Source organism: Schistocerca americana, chromosome 6 (genome assembly GCF_021461395.2).
Source record: "Schistocerca americana isolate TAMUIC-IGC-003095 chromosome 6, iqSchAmer2.1, whole genome shotgun sequence".
Lineage (NCBI taxonomy): Eukaryota > Metazoa > Arthropoda > Insecta > Orthoptera > Acrididae > Schistocerca > Schistocerca americana.
This window is the reverse complement of record NC_060124.1, coordinates 464,122,493-464,136,035: the sequence shown is the minus strand read 5'-3', so window position 1 is coordinate 464,136,035 and position 13,543 is coordinate 464,122,493. Positions and strand designations below refer to the sequence as shown.

General features: G+C 40.9%; 1 protein-coding gene across 1 annotated transcript in view; it reads right to left on the bottom strand.

Moving 5' to 3' along the window:
* Nucleotides 1-6,804: 6,804 nt before the first annotated feature.
* The window catches only part of LOC124619748 (galectin-6-like), a 437,408-nt gene continuing 430,669 nt past the window's right edge, over nt 6,805-13,543 (bottom strand). Inside the window, exons 5-7 of the mRNA XM_047146327.1 lie at nt 8,152-8,361; nt 7,654-7,739; nt 6,805-7,535 (exon numbers count right to left, since the gene is read on the bottom strand). Of these exons, the coding sequence (XP_047002283.1) occupies nt 7,211-7,535; nt 7,654-7,739; nt 8,152-8,361 (621 nt within the window). The 3' untranslated portion in view covers nt 6,805-7,210. The remainder of the gene's footprint in view (nt 7,536-7,653; nt 7,740-8,151; nt 8,362-13,543) is intronic.

Below are 13,543 nucleotides of genomic sequence, written 5' to 3'. Positions count from 1 at the left end.
CCAGAGCACCTTCGTGCCATACAAGACTTGCCTTTGCCGCAGAATTTGAAGCAGCTACAGTGTGTGCTGGGAAAAATCACCTATTATCATAACCATATGCCCCATGCCTCTTCCATTTCAGCTCCGCTTCATCGCTTACACTGTAAAGGTGTTCTGTTTGTCTGGTCGACGGATTGCGAACGCGCCTTTCGCCAGTTGAAATCGGCGTTGCTTTCTAATACTTGCCTTACGCCATTCGATCCCCAGAAACCCCTGTTGATGGTAGATGCATCGGATTTCGGGATCGGTGCTGTGCTTGCACACAAAGATGGTTTGCATGATCGCCCTATTGCCTTTGCATCCTAATTGCTCTCGTCTGCGCAAAGAAATTATTCACAGATCGAGAAAGAAGCTTTGGCTCTCGTATTTCGGGATCGGTGCTGTGCTTGCGCACAAAGATGGTTCGCATGATCGCCCTATTGCCTTTGCGTCCTAATTGCTCTCGTCTGCGCAAAGAAATTATTTACAGATCAAGAAAGAAGCTTTGGCTCTCGTATTTGGTGTTACAAAGTTTCACGATTTCTTGTACGGTCGTCATTTTACCATCATCACAGACCACAAACCTTTGAAGTCGCTTTTTCATCCGAACAAGCCTGTACCTCCGCATACAGCGCAGAAATTCATTCACTTGTCTATTTTCCTCTCGCAGTACCACTACGATATCTTGTATCGGTCCACTGCTAAGCACGGAAACGCCGATGCGTTGCCCCGTTTGCCTGTTGCTGAGGATAGAGCATTCGATTCTTCCGAACTTGCTTGCATGTTCATTGAGCGGAAACCGATGACGTGGTCGAATCATTTCCGATTGATTTTCGTCGTGTAGCTACAGCCACGGCTGCTGACCCTGTCCTTGCTACTGTTTTGCGTTTTGTTGCTACGCAATGACCCTCGTCAAAGTCACGGATCGAGGATCTGTTGGTTCGCCGATTTTTTGCTCACAAGGAGAGACTTTTTGTACAACGTGGTGTTTTGCTGTTGCGTTCTGATAACGATCAGTCCAGGGTCGTGGTCCCACGTTCGTTGCAGTCCCCTGTCTTACGGCTTCTCCACCAAGGACATTGGGTATCGTGAGAACGAAACAACTTGCTCGTCAGCACTGTACTTGGTTCGGAATCGATGCTGCGATTACGAATATGTGGTCTTCTTGCATGGCGTGTGCCAAACAACAATCCGCACCACCGCGGAAATTCTTTGCATGGCCGAAAGCCACTTCCCCTTGGCAACGCTTGCACATCAATTTTGCTGGTCCATTCTGGAATGCTCGATGGTTGGTTGTGGTCGAGTCTTTCAGTAATTTTCCTTTTGTTGTCCGGATGTCTTCCACGACGTCATCTACCACCATCCAAGCATTATCCGCTATCTTTTGCATTGAAGGTCTTCCACAGACTATTGTTTCCGACAATGGCCCACAATTCATGTCCGCAGAATTTCAGTCATTCTGCAAGGCCAATGGTATTCAACATCTGACATCCGCGCCGTTTTCGCCTCAGTCAAATGATGCTGCTGAACGATTGGTCCAGACTTTCAAGTCATAGATGTGGAAGTTGAAAGAGTCGTATTCTCAGGACGACGCATTATTGCTCTTCTTGTCTTCGTATCACTCTCAGCCCCGAGATGGTCGCTCGCCGGCTGAGTTGCTCCATAGTCGTCCTCATCGAACCTTGATGTCTTTGCTGCATCCGCCGCATCAGGTTCCTGTGCAGCGGCAGCCACCTGCTTTTGCTCCAGGCGACGTTGTATACTATCGCAACTATCGAGGTTCACGGCGTTGGCTCGCAGGGCACATCTTCGCTGCCTCGGCCGCGCTATGTATCTGGTTTTGGGGGCCTCTGGTGAGGTGCGTCGGCATCTCAATCAGCTGCGCCTCTGTCGTCGCACGGGTTCTGCCGCTCCCCGTCTGCTTTCAGCGACGGTGCCGTCCGGTCAGTGCCCTGGGGACCCATCTACTGGCTCGCCTCATCCCCAGGTGTTACCGACGATGCCTTCCATTTTGCCCCATGGCGTCGCACCGTCGTCGCAGCCGCCGCTGGCGCCGCCCGCAGTGGACACGCCGCTGCAACCGCCGGGCACCTCCCTGCGTCACGCACCGCCGATCGCTTCCCATGACCAGCTGTCCTCCGAAATCGAACTCTTGCCCGCTCCGGACCATCTGTCGTCTTCGCCAGTCGGGTGCTCCGAATCAATGGAGGTCGACCCTTCGGCCCCTCCTGACTATCTAAGGGCGCATACACCGCATGTTGGCGTGCACCCTGGACTAGGTTTTCAGGCGTTTCCTAGCTCCCCTCGGACCGAATGGCCGGGTGCGGGTGGCACAGCCTCGCCTGTTGTTAGCCTCCCCACCTCGTCGCATACGTCAACATGGGGTCCTCCCCACGGCGGGCGGAAGCCTTATAACACAACCGTACGCCTATTTGCGGGGGAGGAATGTGGTGTCACCGCCCGACACCACACTTGCTAGGTGGTAGCCTTTTAAATCGGCCACGGTCCGCTAGTATACGACGGACCCGCGTGTCGCCACTGTCAGTAATTGCAGACCGAGCGCCGCCACACGGCAGGTCTAGAGAGACTTACTAGCACTTGCCCCAGTTGTACAGCCAACTTTGCAAGGAACGGTTCACTGACAAATACGCTTTCATTTGCCGAGATGATAGTTAGCATAGCCTTCAGCTAAGTCAATTGCTACGACCTAGCAAGGCGCCATTTATCCTTTGCTATGTATCTAATGAAGCATGTACAGTAACAAGACCAATGTTCACCAATTGTGGATTAAAGTTAAGTATTCCAGCAGCTACGTACTTTTCTTTATAGCATTCATTACGTATCCTGTTTCAGACCTCACAAGAGCCTGCGTGAGTTTAAGCGCGTGCCTTTCGGTTACCCGTCACTGTGGATTGGCTGTCTTGCCAGTCCACAACATTGATCATGACACATTTTCAGTTACAGTACACATGTCCTGTGGATACACATTGTGTGTCTTTAGAGGAGTAGTTTCCATTGCTCTCTGCATCCTCATGCCATTAATCATTGCTGATTTTTCCTTATTTTAGGAGCAGTTTCCCACCTGCCTTGAAACTCTACCCACTTCTTCATCCTCTTGGGAAGATCTTTGGAAGAGCTAGTGTGACCCCTTATACCAGAAGGGTTTGACCATTCAAAATTCAAGCAGTGGCTGTGTTCAAACAGGACCCAGGATGTTTAGATTACTACTGAAAAATGCTACTCCTAGACCATGGGTTCATAGGGACACTCTGAAGCCCCGGTCATGGTAAGTTCGAAAATGTGATGGCGGCAAATGGTGTCATATGTCTTATGTAGATCAGGAAAGTACAATGAGATATTGACATTTAGAAAATGCTAGTTGGGTTGCTGTTTTCACCACAATCAGATGACTGGTGGTTGATCATCCCACCTGAAAACTACACTGATACAAGAACCCAACATAATCGTTGGCCAAGTACTGTTTCAAGCAGTTTGACAGCAGATCAGTGAGGCTTATCATTTGGTAGCCGTCAAAGGATGTTGGGGATATGTCCGATTTAAAAACTGGGATGATGGCATTAGTGCTCTGCTGTGAAATGAAAATTCCTTTTACCAAAATTTAACCAAAAGACTTGAGTAGATGGAGTCCGAGTTGGACTCGAGTTTTGGATCAATTGATTATGAATGGAATCATTAGCTGGGCACATATAAGATGAGTTAAGGGCCTGAAGCAGTTTTCACTCACTGAAAGGTTAATTATGCAACTCAGGGTCAGAGGAAGTAACTGACAGGATACGTCTTCTATTTCTCTTTTATGCAATCATAAGGTAGCATATAAGAAGAGGACACCAATGCTGTTGCAAAAGGGGTCATGAGGTGTTCAGCAAGAAATGATGCACCCATAAAAATACCACTATCAAGGAGGAGATCCAGAGCAGTTGTGACTTTTGGTCACACACTAAACTACAGAGTTTGGCCAAACAGTCCAGGGGTTATGAGATATACGTTCCCAAGGAGGGAACATAGTGCTCCAAGCATTCCTTCTTGCTGTATTTAATTAGGTTGCAAGGTTCTGCAAAGAGCCACTTACAAGTGACAAAAATGATCAGTGAAGGACGTCATTTGAGACACTGCATGGTACCCTGGTGGATGGGATTCACAAGAAAGGGGTTACCATTTCCAGCCATGTAGGTGACGGCATCAGAAACATCTCAGTCAGTCTTGTCAATACAATCTGATGAAGAGAGGACAAAGGTGATGGCAGAGCTATACAACTGCCAGTTGGCCCTTTGGGGAGCCTAATTTCCAGGAAGTGACAGGATCACTGGAAAATCAAAGGAATCTCATCAGCATGTTCACAGAGGCTTTCTTGCTAAATTTAAAATTTAAGAGGCAGTATCTTCCTTTGTGAGTCTGAAGGTCCTCGTATTCAAAATAATTGTGTGCAGAGAAATCTTGCAGAGAAGGCAATCTTAAGAGTTCTACCAAATGAAAAATTCCTTGACCAGCCACAAACTTAAATGTACAACACCTTTTCACTAGTTTTGACTAATTTGATACCATTTATCCTGCTACAGGTATCTTGAGATGATCTTCCCATCATCTACAGTTTTGCCTTCAACAGCTCTTCCTCTAAAGTAATTCTAGATGGATTGACACATTCATCTGAACTGCCCCTTCTCTCCTGGTAAGGACTTTCCACAAATTTCTCTTCTCAACCAGCTGTTATAAAAAGAACGAAGAAGAGAATTTAATATCCTGTCAATAACTTGGTCATCAGAGATGAAGCACAAGCTCAGATTACAAAAGAATGAAGAAGGAAATCAGCTGTGCCCTTTTCAAAGGAACCATTCCAGTATTTGCATTTGGAGGAATCATAGAAAATCTTAGCCCGGGTGGGCATATAGGGATCTGATCTCTCGCTCTCCCGAATGTGAGTGCACTGTGCTAATAATTTCGCCACCTTGCTTGGACATCCTTTATAGTACCACTTCATATTATCCTTTATTTGGCCATCCCAATTCAAGACATTTTACTACAACACTTCATTCCCTGGTTTTCTCATGATTTACATTTCACTTCAATCCAGATGCACAGAAACTTCACCATAAATCTGATTTTGATATTTGACAGAAAACTTTAAAGAGACAGTGCCGCAGAGCTTAATGATACTTTAATGACTTATTTTTGCAACTATTTCTGTGTAGTGAGAATAATCTTTATTGCACAATAAAGTTTATACTCATATACATTATATTCAATAAGCTAATTATTGTGGTTCTACAATGAAAATATTTCACTAATATTTTGTAACAGTATATTTCATTTCACGGAAGAAAATGTTCAGAATAGTTTACGTTCCTACCTCACAATCAGGTTGAATTAAATGTCTTGATGTGCCTTTTCAGTTTATGAGCAATGATGAAATGAAATGAAATGTCGTGTGGCTAGGGCCTCCCGTCGGGTAGACCGTTCGCCTGGTGCAGGTCTTTCGAGTTGACGCCACTTCAGCGACCTGCGCGTCGATGAGGATGAAATGATGATGAGTAGGACAACACAACACCCAGTCCCTGAGCGGAGAAAATCTCCGACCCAGCCGGGAATCGAACCCGGACCCTTAGGATTGACAGTCTGTCACGCTGACCACTCAGCTACCAGGGGCGGACATGAGCAATGATAAATACATTGAACAGAAACTGTTTTCCAGAGTTTTACAGAAATAATACTGTCAGGAAAGACGAGTGAGAGTGCAGGAGTTACTTTGACAAAAAGTAGTTGTTGCTCTCATTCTGAAAACTGGTTAACAAGTGAGATATGGCATATACCTTCCATACTACAATCCAAAATTTCCTTGGATAGAGATGGAATGAGAAAGCTGACAGTCAGCACTGGGCTAGTCACTCTACTTCATTGCAGGGTTAGTAAGTCAGTTTTAGGGCTGTCAATTTGGCCATCAGATTTATTTTTTATCATTCCTGGAAGTAGCGCATGTCCTATTACACTCTGTGAATGCTATACGTTCATGGTGCCTGTGGGTAGTCAAGGTACACATTTTTATAATATGTTCTCCATGTTGTCCTGTCTTCTGCTACTCTCTTCATTTTCATATAGCCCTTTAATGTCATGATGATATTGTAGACAAAACTGTAGCAAACTGAATGCACAGATTTATTGATATATTGGCCCTTTATTCTTTACAGACATATAATTTGCTTACCTCAGCTGATAATACTCATAATAATGATCTGAAACTGCATTGATGTGACAATTAATTGATGGAAATCAATGATCAGTTCCTTTCAAGCCAATAGTCTTACAAAAAGAACCCACATTTTTATGGTCCTCATTCTGGATGAAGACAACTATCAGCTAAGATTAAAGCTCAGCAAATGGTAATATTAAAGCACATTATATAGTCATAAAATGAACACTGCAATCTGACCAATAAAATAAGTGTCACAGGTGATAATGTGATTGACAAAGGCAAGGTCTACACACAATTAAATTCTTAACTGTTGATTACACAAATGAAAATCTTACAGTATTGGCTCCAACTAGATAATGAACAGTTTGATTCCGAGCCAATGTTTTCAGCATCATCATTAGTTTATGACGAACTGCAAGTAAGTTCCATTCTGTCACCTCTGTGAGCAAAGTTCTCATTTAATTGTATCTGGAAAACAACAAACAGCATTGTTCATCCCATAAATATTGAGAATTAACTGGACCCACTTTATGAATATTTCTGTATGTGTTGAATAATAAAAGTGCTTTCATGGCTGAAAATTTCCAGGTTACTCAAAATTTATTTACAAAATATTGTTCAACCATGTTACATGCTACACTGTAGCAATGGAACTATAAAGCAAGTCTACAAATCAGTGCATCAGTGGCAAAAATATATTAGCAAATTATTCCTAAGCAAGTCACAGAGATTGCTAATCAACTTTTAAAAAATAATTTCAAGAAATAATACTTTTGCTTAGCATGTTTTTATAAATACAAGTACAAATTTGATAAAGTTTACAAAATATGTCATTCATAGATTTTGGCCCCCACATTACCCTTGTTAACTGTCTATTGGAAGGAAACCACAAAAACTGCCTTTGAACTGACCACCACTTACTACATGTTACACCATGTAAATGACATAGATGGAACAGCTGACAGTCAAACATTCCAAGGAAGTCTCTCATTTCACAACAATATCTTTTAACACAATATCACCATGGATGTACAATGTGTCCACAATTTGCGGAGAACACCTGTATTTGAAACTGTCCATCAATGACCCGTCCACATACACAGAATACTGGTCTTCAGTGCACACAATTTTTAAGCAGAATGGTCGACCAGGTCGGAAATGCGAGCAGTGCGCCTTCTCCTCAGTACCCCATTTGCCTTTCACCCAAGCATTTCGTACCATTGTGTAACCTGCACGGAAACGAGGGTTGATGTGAAGTGGAATAATTGGATGTGGACACACGTATGATCCACTTTGAAGGTTTACATAGAACCTGGAAAGGGAAAAAAAAGAGAAATGTACTGAACTGCTCACAAGAAAATGGTTTAAAAATATTCTGGAAGTGAAAAAAAATATGAACATTAATTTTTGTAAAAAGATAAGCTACATACGAGTGAGGCAATATTTTTACTCTTCCAGTAATCTCAAGCTCATGGCCAATACCAAATTCTTCTAAACTTCCAGTAAAAGGCGTATCCTGCGAAGAAAGAGACATATTTTGAAAAGACTGCTCAAAGGATATTACTTACAATGATTTGTAAGACACATCTGAATTCATTTCACATGTTCAGATGATTATTTATACATAACCTCAATAACTTCATTTAATAAAATTTATGACCACTAAATAAATCTTAACTAGCAAATGTCATTTATAAAAGCCGTTCATATTAATTTATATTTATTATGAATGGTTGATCTGTTTAACATCTTACAAATATTTCCAATACATGATTTTCTTTTTTATGAATTTTGGAGTGATTTTAGAGTGATTATAGGGGTGAATCAATTTACATATTTGGGCCTTAACACTGGGAATAGCACGCTAATTTTTTCTCTTTGATGTTAATCTTTTCCTATTTACTCTATTAAATTTTTTATCGTCTTACCAGTGGATCTTCATGCTCATCTCGCAGGGACTTATTCATTGGAATTTTTACAGTTGGATTTTTGTAGCCTGGATACTGTTCAGGATAGATCTCAACCCTTCGATATTCCAGTAAGTCAACTTCAACATCACCACTTATATGGACAACCTGAACTTTCTGCAATGGTATACGATGTGTATATGTACAGTAGTGCCTTCCATTAATGGCTATCTGTAATAGAAGAAGATACCTTCTAGCATTACCTTCAGTTTAAAAGTACACAAATTTCATATTATAAACATTTAATCATATGCAATGTACTTCCAACCGCAAAAAATTTAACCCTACAGTATGTAATCAGACAAGGGCACTCAGATGGCTCCCAGTCACTATTAATTACCCTAGTAAACGTGAGACAAATCTATAATTTTTCTCTTTGTAAAAATCGCACTAATTTTTATGAAAACTATAACAACAAGAAGGATGAATCCGAGTGAAATTAACCTGATATGTTAATATAGAGTACTAAGGTACAGCATGGCATGAATCTTCCACCAGCTCCAATTACAGTCTCTAAATGTCATGGTACAGAATAGAAGTGAACCTGCATACATTTCTTGGGATTTCACTCCGTATGTTTTGTATGAGGTGTATTCAAAAAATATCAGGAATTTTGTAATTTCGAGGGTTGTATTAGTCAGATTTGCACAATTTTTTGTTCTTGTTTTCATAAACATGTCAAACATACCTGTACACTTATAGCTGTATTGGATGTCTAGTATGCAATCAGCTATTAATAAGGATACATAAGTTTCCTAACAAGTGGTGATGAATGGTTTATGGTAAAAATGGATATATTAAATTTTGCTATAAAAATGGAATAAAAGTAACAAAATCTTAGAAATGTTGAATTTTGTTTTTGGTGAGTCTGCAGTGAGTAAAACAAGGCTTTACAGGTAGGATACCCAATTCCAAGATGGCTATGAAGAGGGTGAAGACGACATTCTTGACACCTCTGCACATCAACAACTGATGACAATGTGGGAAAAGTGAAAGTAATGAGTATTAACAATCACCTAAGCACAATCAGTGAAGTTACTGATGATGCTGCCACATCAACTGGCTCATGCCATGAAATGTTTGGGGAATGAGACCTGTACACCAAAATCTGTGCCAAAGGTGTTGAATTTCAAGCAAAAACAGCTGCAAATGGGAATTGCTCACAAGTTGCTAAATGAAGTCAACAACAGTGCAAAACTACTGAAACTTTTCATAACAGGTGACAAAAACATGGGTGTACAGGTATGATGTCGAAATGAAGGCTCAATCATCCCAGTGGAAGATCGAAAAAAGATCAGCAACTGCAACTGAATATGAAGGTTCTGCTAACTGGTTTCTTTGATTTTAATGGCATTGTATGTTGCGAGTTCTTGCCAAAAGATCAAACAATCGGTAAGGAATACGATCTAGAAGTTCAATGCTGCTTGCGTTGAAAACAATCTGAGATAAAGGCCTGGTTCTGTGGTGAAACAACTTACGACCTTTGCACCACGACAATGTGCTTACCCATACTCCACTGTTTCTGAAGTTTTGACGATAAGTAACATTATAATGGTGCCCAAGCCTCTATATTTCCCAGATGTACTTCTTTGTGGCTTTTTCTGTTTTCAAAAATAAACAGAATCTTAAAGGACCATTGTTTTACAGGCTTAAATACGATTAAAAACACATTGCTGAATGGGCTAAGTGCTATCGCAAAGACTGAGTACCATAATTGTTTCGGGGATTAGAAGGCATGCTGGCGTAAGTGTATAATTTTTAATGGGGATTACTCTGAATGAGAACAATGTAGATGAATAAATAAAATTATTTTCAAAAAATGAAAATTCCTGATACTTTTTGAACACACCTCATATGCATGTTCACAAAGCATTAACACTGCCTGCAAGAGCACCCTTACAAACAAGTTGCCAGCTGACCATAGCCCAGACAAGGCTGATGTGTGATGTGTCAGATGAAGAAGCAGACCACAGGAAGACTGTCATTCTTCCACAAAGGCTTGTACATTGGGCACTGCTTTCCATATATGTCTGCATTCTGTACTGTTGAAACTTAGCAGGTGGAGTTGCCTGACACCTCTTAATAAGAGGGATGGAACTTAAATAGTGGGAACTGTTTATTCACAAACTATACAAAAGAGTTACATGTTTGCACCTGTTACTGTCCTTCTAAGTAGTCACCAGCAATGTGTTGAACATGTTGCCAGCGATGTGGAATGCGTAGTATACCGTTAGCAGAGCCTGTTCTGTTGATGGTGAGAATGGAGCGGTCCACTGCCTGTCGAATCTCTGGAACAGTTCTGAAGCGAATGCCACCTTCAGTGCACAGTATTACTGTTCATTTTTGGAGCATCATCTGTGACCAGCTTTGCGAAAGAAGCAGCAGCACTTTCTGCGCAAACCTCCCATAATTTTGCACGACAATGCGTGGGCACATAGTGCTGTGGCTGCTCTGTTCAGTTGATGGGACTCTGAAGTACTGTACCATCCACCCTACTCCCCAGACTTAAGGACTTGTGACTTTGATTTGATTCCAAAGATGAAGGAACCACTTCGTTGCACTTACTTCAGAACTGTTCCAGAGATTCGACAGGCAGTAGACTGCTCCATATGCACCATCAACAGAACATGCTCTGCTAACTGTATACTACGCCTTCCACATCTCTAGCAACAGGTTCTACACAACGATGGTGACTGCTTTGAAGGACAGTAACAGGTGCTAACATGTAACTCTTTTGTATCAGTTGTGAATAATCAGTTGCCACTATTTAAGCTCCAACTCTCGTACGTGGAAGTTACAATTCCATGTTGCTCCATTCTGATACTTGTCTGCAACACAACTCAACAGTTCAGGCTGACAGATTTAGCTATCAATGAAGTGTCCAACGTATCTGTAGCCCTCACTGTAAGACATGTTTATATAAGTTGTTGTTGTTGTTGTTGTCCTTATCTTCTGTCCAAAGACGGGTTTGCTGCAACTGTGCATGCTGCTCTATCACATTCAAGTGTCTTCATCTCCAAGTAACTGCTGCAACCAAAATTCTTTTGAATCTGTTTACTGTCACACACACACACACACACACACACACACACACACACACACACACACCTCTCTCTCTCTCTCTCTCTCTCTCTCTCTCTCTCTCTCTCTCTCTCTCTCTCTCTCCTGTCCCTAAACTGGTGATCCCCCGATGTATCAGAATGTGTCCTGTCAACTGATCCCTCCTCCTAGTCAGGTTGTGCCAAAAATTTCTTTTCTCCCTAATTCTATTCACTACCTCCTCATTAGTTACATGATGTATCCACCTAATTTTCAGCATTTTTCTTTAGCACCACATTGAAAAGCCTATATTCTCTTCTTGTCTAAACTGCTTATTGTCCATGTTTCACTTCCATACATTGCTACACTTCATATTTATTTGCATTTGTATAAATAGTTTCAGAAAAGACTTCTTAATACATAAGTTGATGTTAACAAATTTCTCTTATTCAGAAACGATTTTCTTGCCATTGCCAGTCTGCATTTTATATCCTCTCTACTTCGGCTATTATCAGTTATTTTGCTGCCCAAGTAGCAAAAGTATCTCATTTCCCAATCTCGTACCCTCAGCATCACCCAATTTAATTTGAGTACATTCCATTATCCTTGGTTTGCTTTTATTGATATCCATCGTATATCCTCCTTTCGAGACACTGTTCATTCCATTCAACTGCTTTTACAAGTCCTTAGCTGTCTCCAATAAAACTACAATGTCATCAGCAAACCTTACAGTTTTTATATCTTCTCCTTGGACTTAAATTCATACTCAAAATTTTTCTTTTGTTTTCTTTGCTGCTTGTTCAGTATACAGATTGAATACATCAGGGTAGCTACATCCCTGCCTTGCTCCATTCTCAACCACTGGTTCCCTTGTCTGGTTTCTGTACACGTTATAAATAGCCTTACAGTCCCTGTATTTCATCCCTGCTACACTCAGAATTTCAAAGAGAGCGTTCCAGTCAGCACTGTCACAAGCTTTCTCAGAGTCTGCAAATGCTATAAATGTAGGTTTGCCTTTCTTCTAAAAGAAGTCATAGGGTCAGTATTGTCTTGTGTGTTCCTACATTTCTCTGGAATCTAAACGGATTTTCCCTGAGGTTGGCGTCTACCAGTTCTTACATTCTTCTGTTAAAGAGTTCATGTTAACATTTTTCAAACATAGCTAACTAAACTGATAGTAAACTGATAGTTCGGTAATATTCACACCTGTCAGCACCTGCTTTCTTTGGAACTGCACCTACTGTATTCTTCTTCATGTCTGAGGCTATTTCAATTGTCATATTTTGCACATCACATGGAAGAGTTTTGCAATGGCTGGCTATTCAAAGACTATCAGTAGTTCAGAATGTTGTCTACTCCCAGAGCCTTGTTTTGACTTAATTACATATAAAAATTCAAAATTCTGTGACTCTAGGCTCACATTTTGGACAGTTCCCTCTGTTGTTGTCATGCAGAATTAACTACCCGTAGAGCGCTTGTGCATATTTGCACATCCTCAATCAGTCTGGCTTCATGTGGTAAAATATTCAAATATGTTTAAAGTACAATATCAAAGTCTTTATGATCATATTGTCAATACATTTATTCTTACAGTTAAAAGTTTTCACATTAGTATTACCAATTTTGCTTTTCAGCCAGCAAGCATCACCACAATTCAACCGACGTTGTGAAAATTTAACAAAACTATGCAGCACAGGCAATAGTGTATCGAAATGTGATTGAAGATTGAAATGAGGACATTTCTATTTCAAATACACTATTCAAACTCATTAACAGTAAATTCCCTGGAGAAATATCTCTCACTGTAAATGATACATTAGATGACGACGACGACGACGACGGTACCTCTGAAGATGAATGTCTTTATGGGGCCACAGCAGTAAACAGTGGGAATGGAGGGCTTTATTATACAAGGGAGCACAAACCATCATGAATAGACAGAGCTTAATGAAATGAATTAACAGAAACCATTGTAGAAAGTTATAGGGAAGTTTACACTCATGAAGAAATGTCTAAAAAGAAGCACAACAGAAAATACATATCGGTGACACTCTTGTTTAACTGTACAATGTATGTAGTTAATAATGCAGTCAGATTTTGTGAAAACCTTCCAATATCATATCAATATTCTTTAATAAAAAAATGAAATGTTTGAAAATTTTAAAGAGTATTTGTCTGATTGTCCAAGATTACAATTTACGAAACTGGGCTATCTTTTCTGTCAAAAAACAAATGCAAATGCCTTGAATCAAAAGCTTTTGTAGATGTATGCTATCTGCAGGACTTTTAGGTACAAAGCTGAAAATTTGTTTTC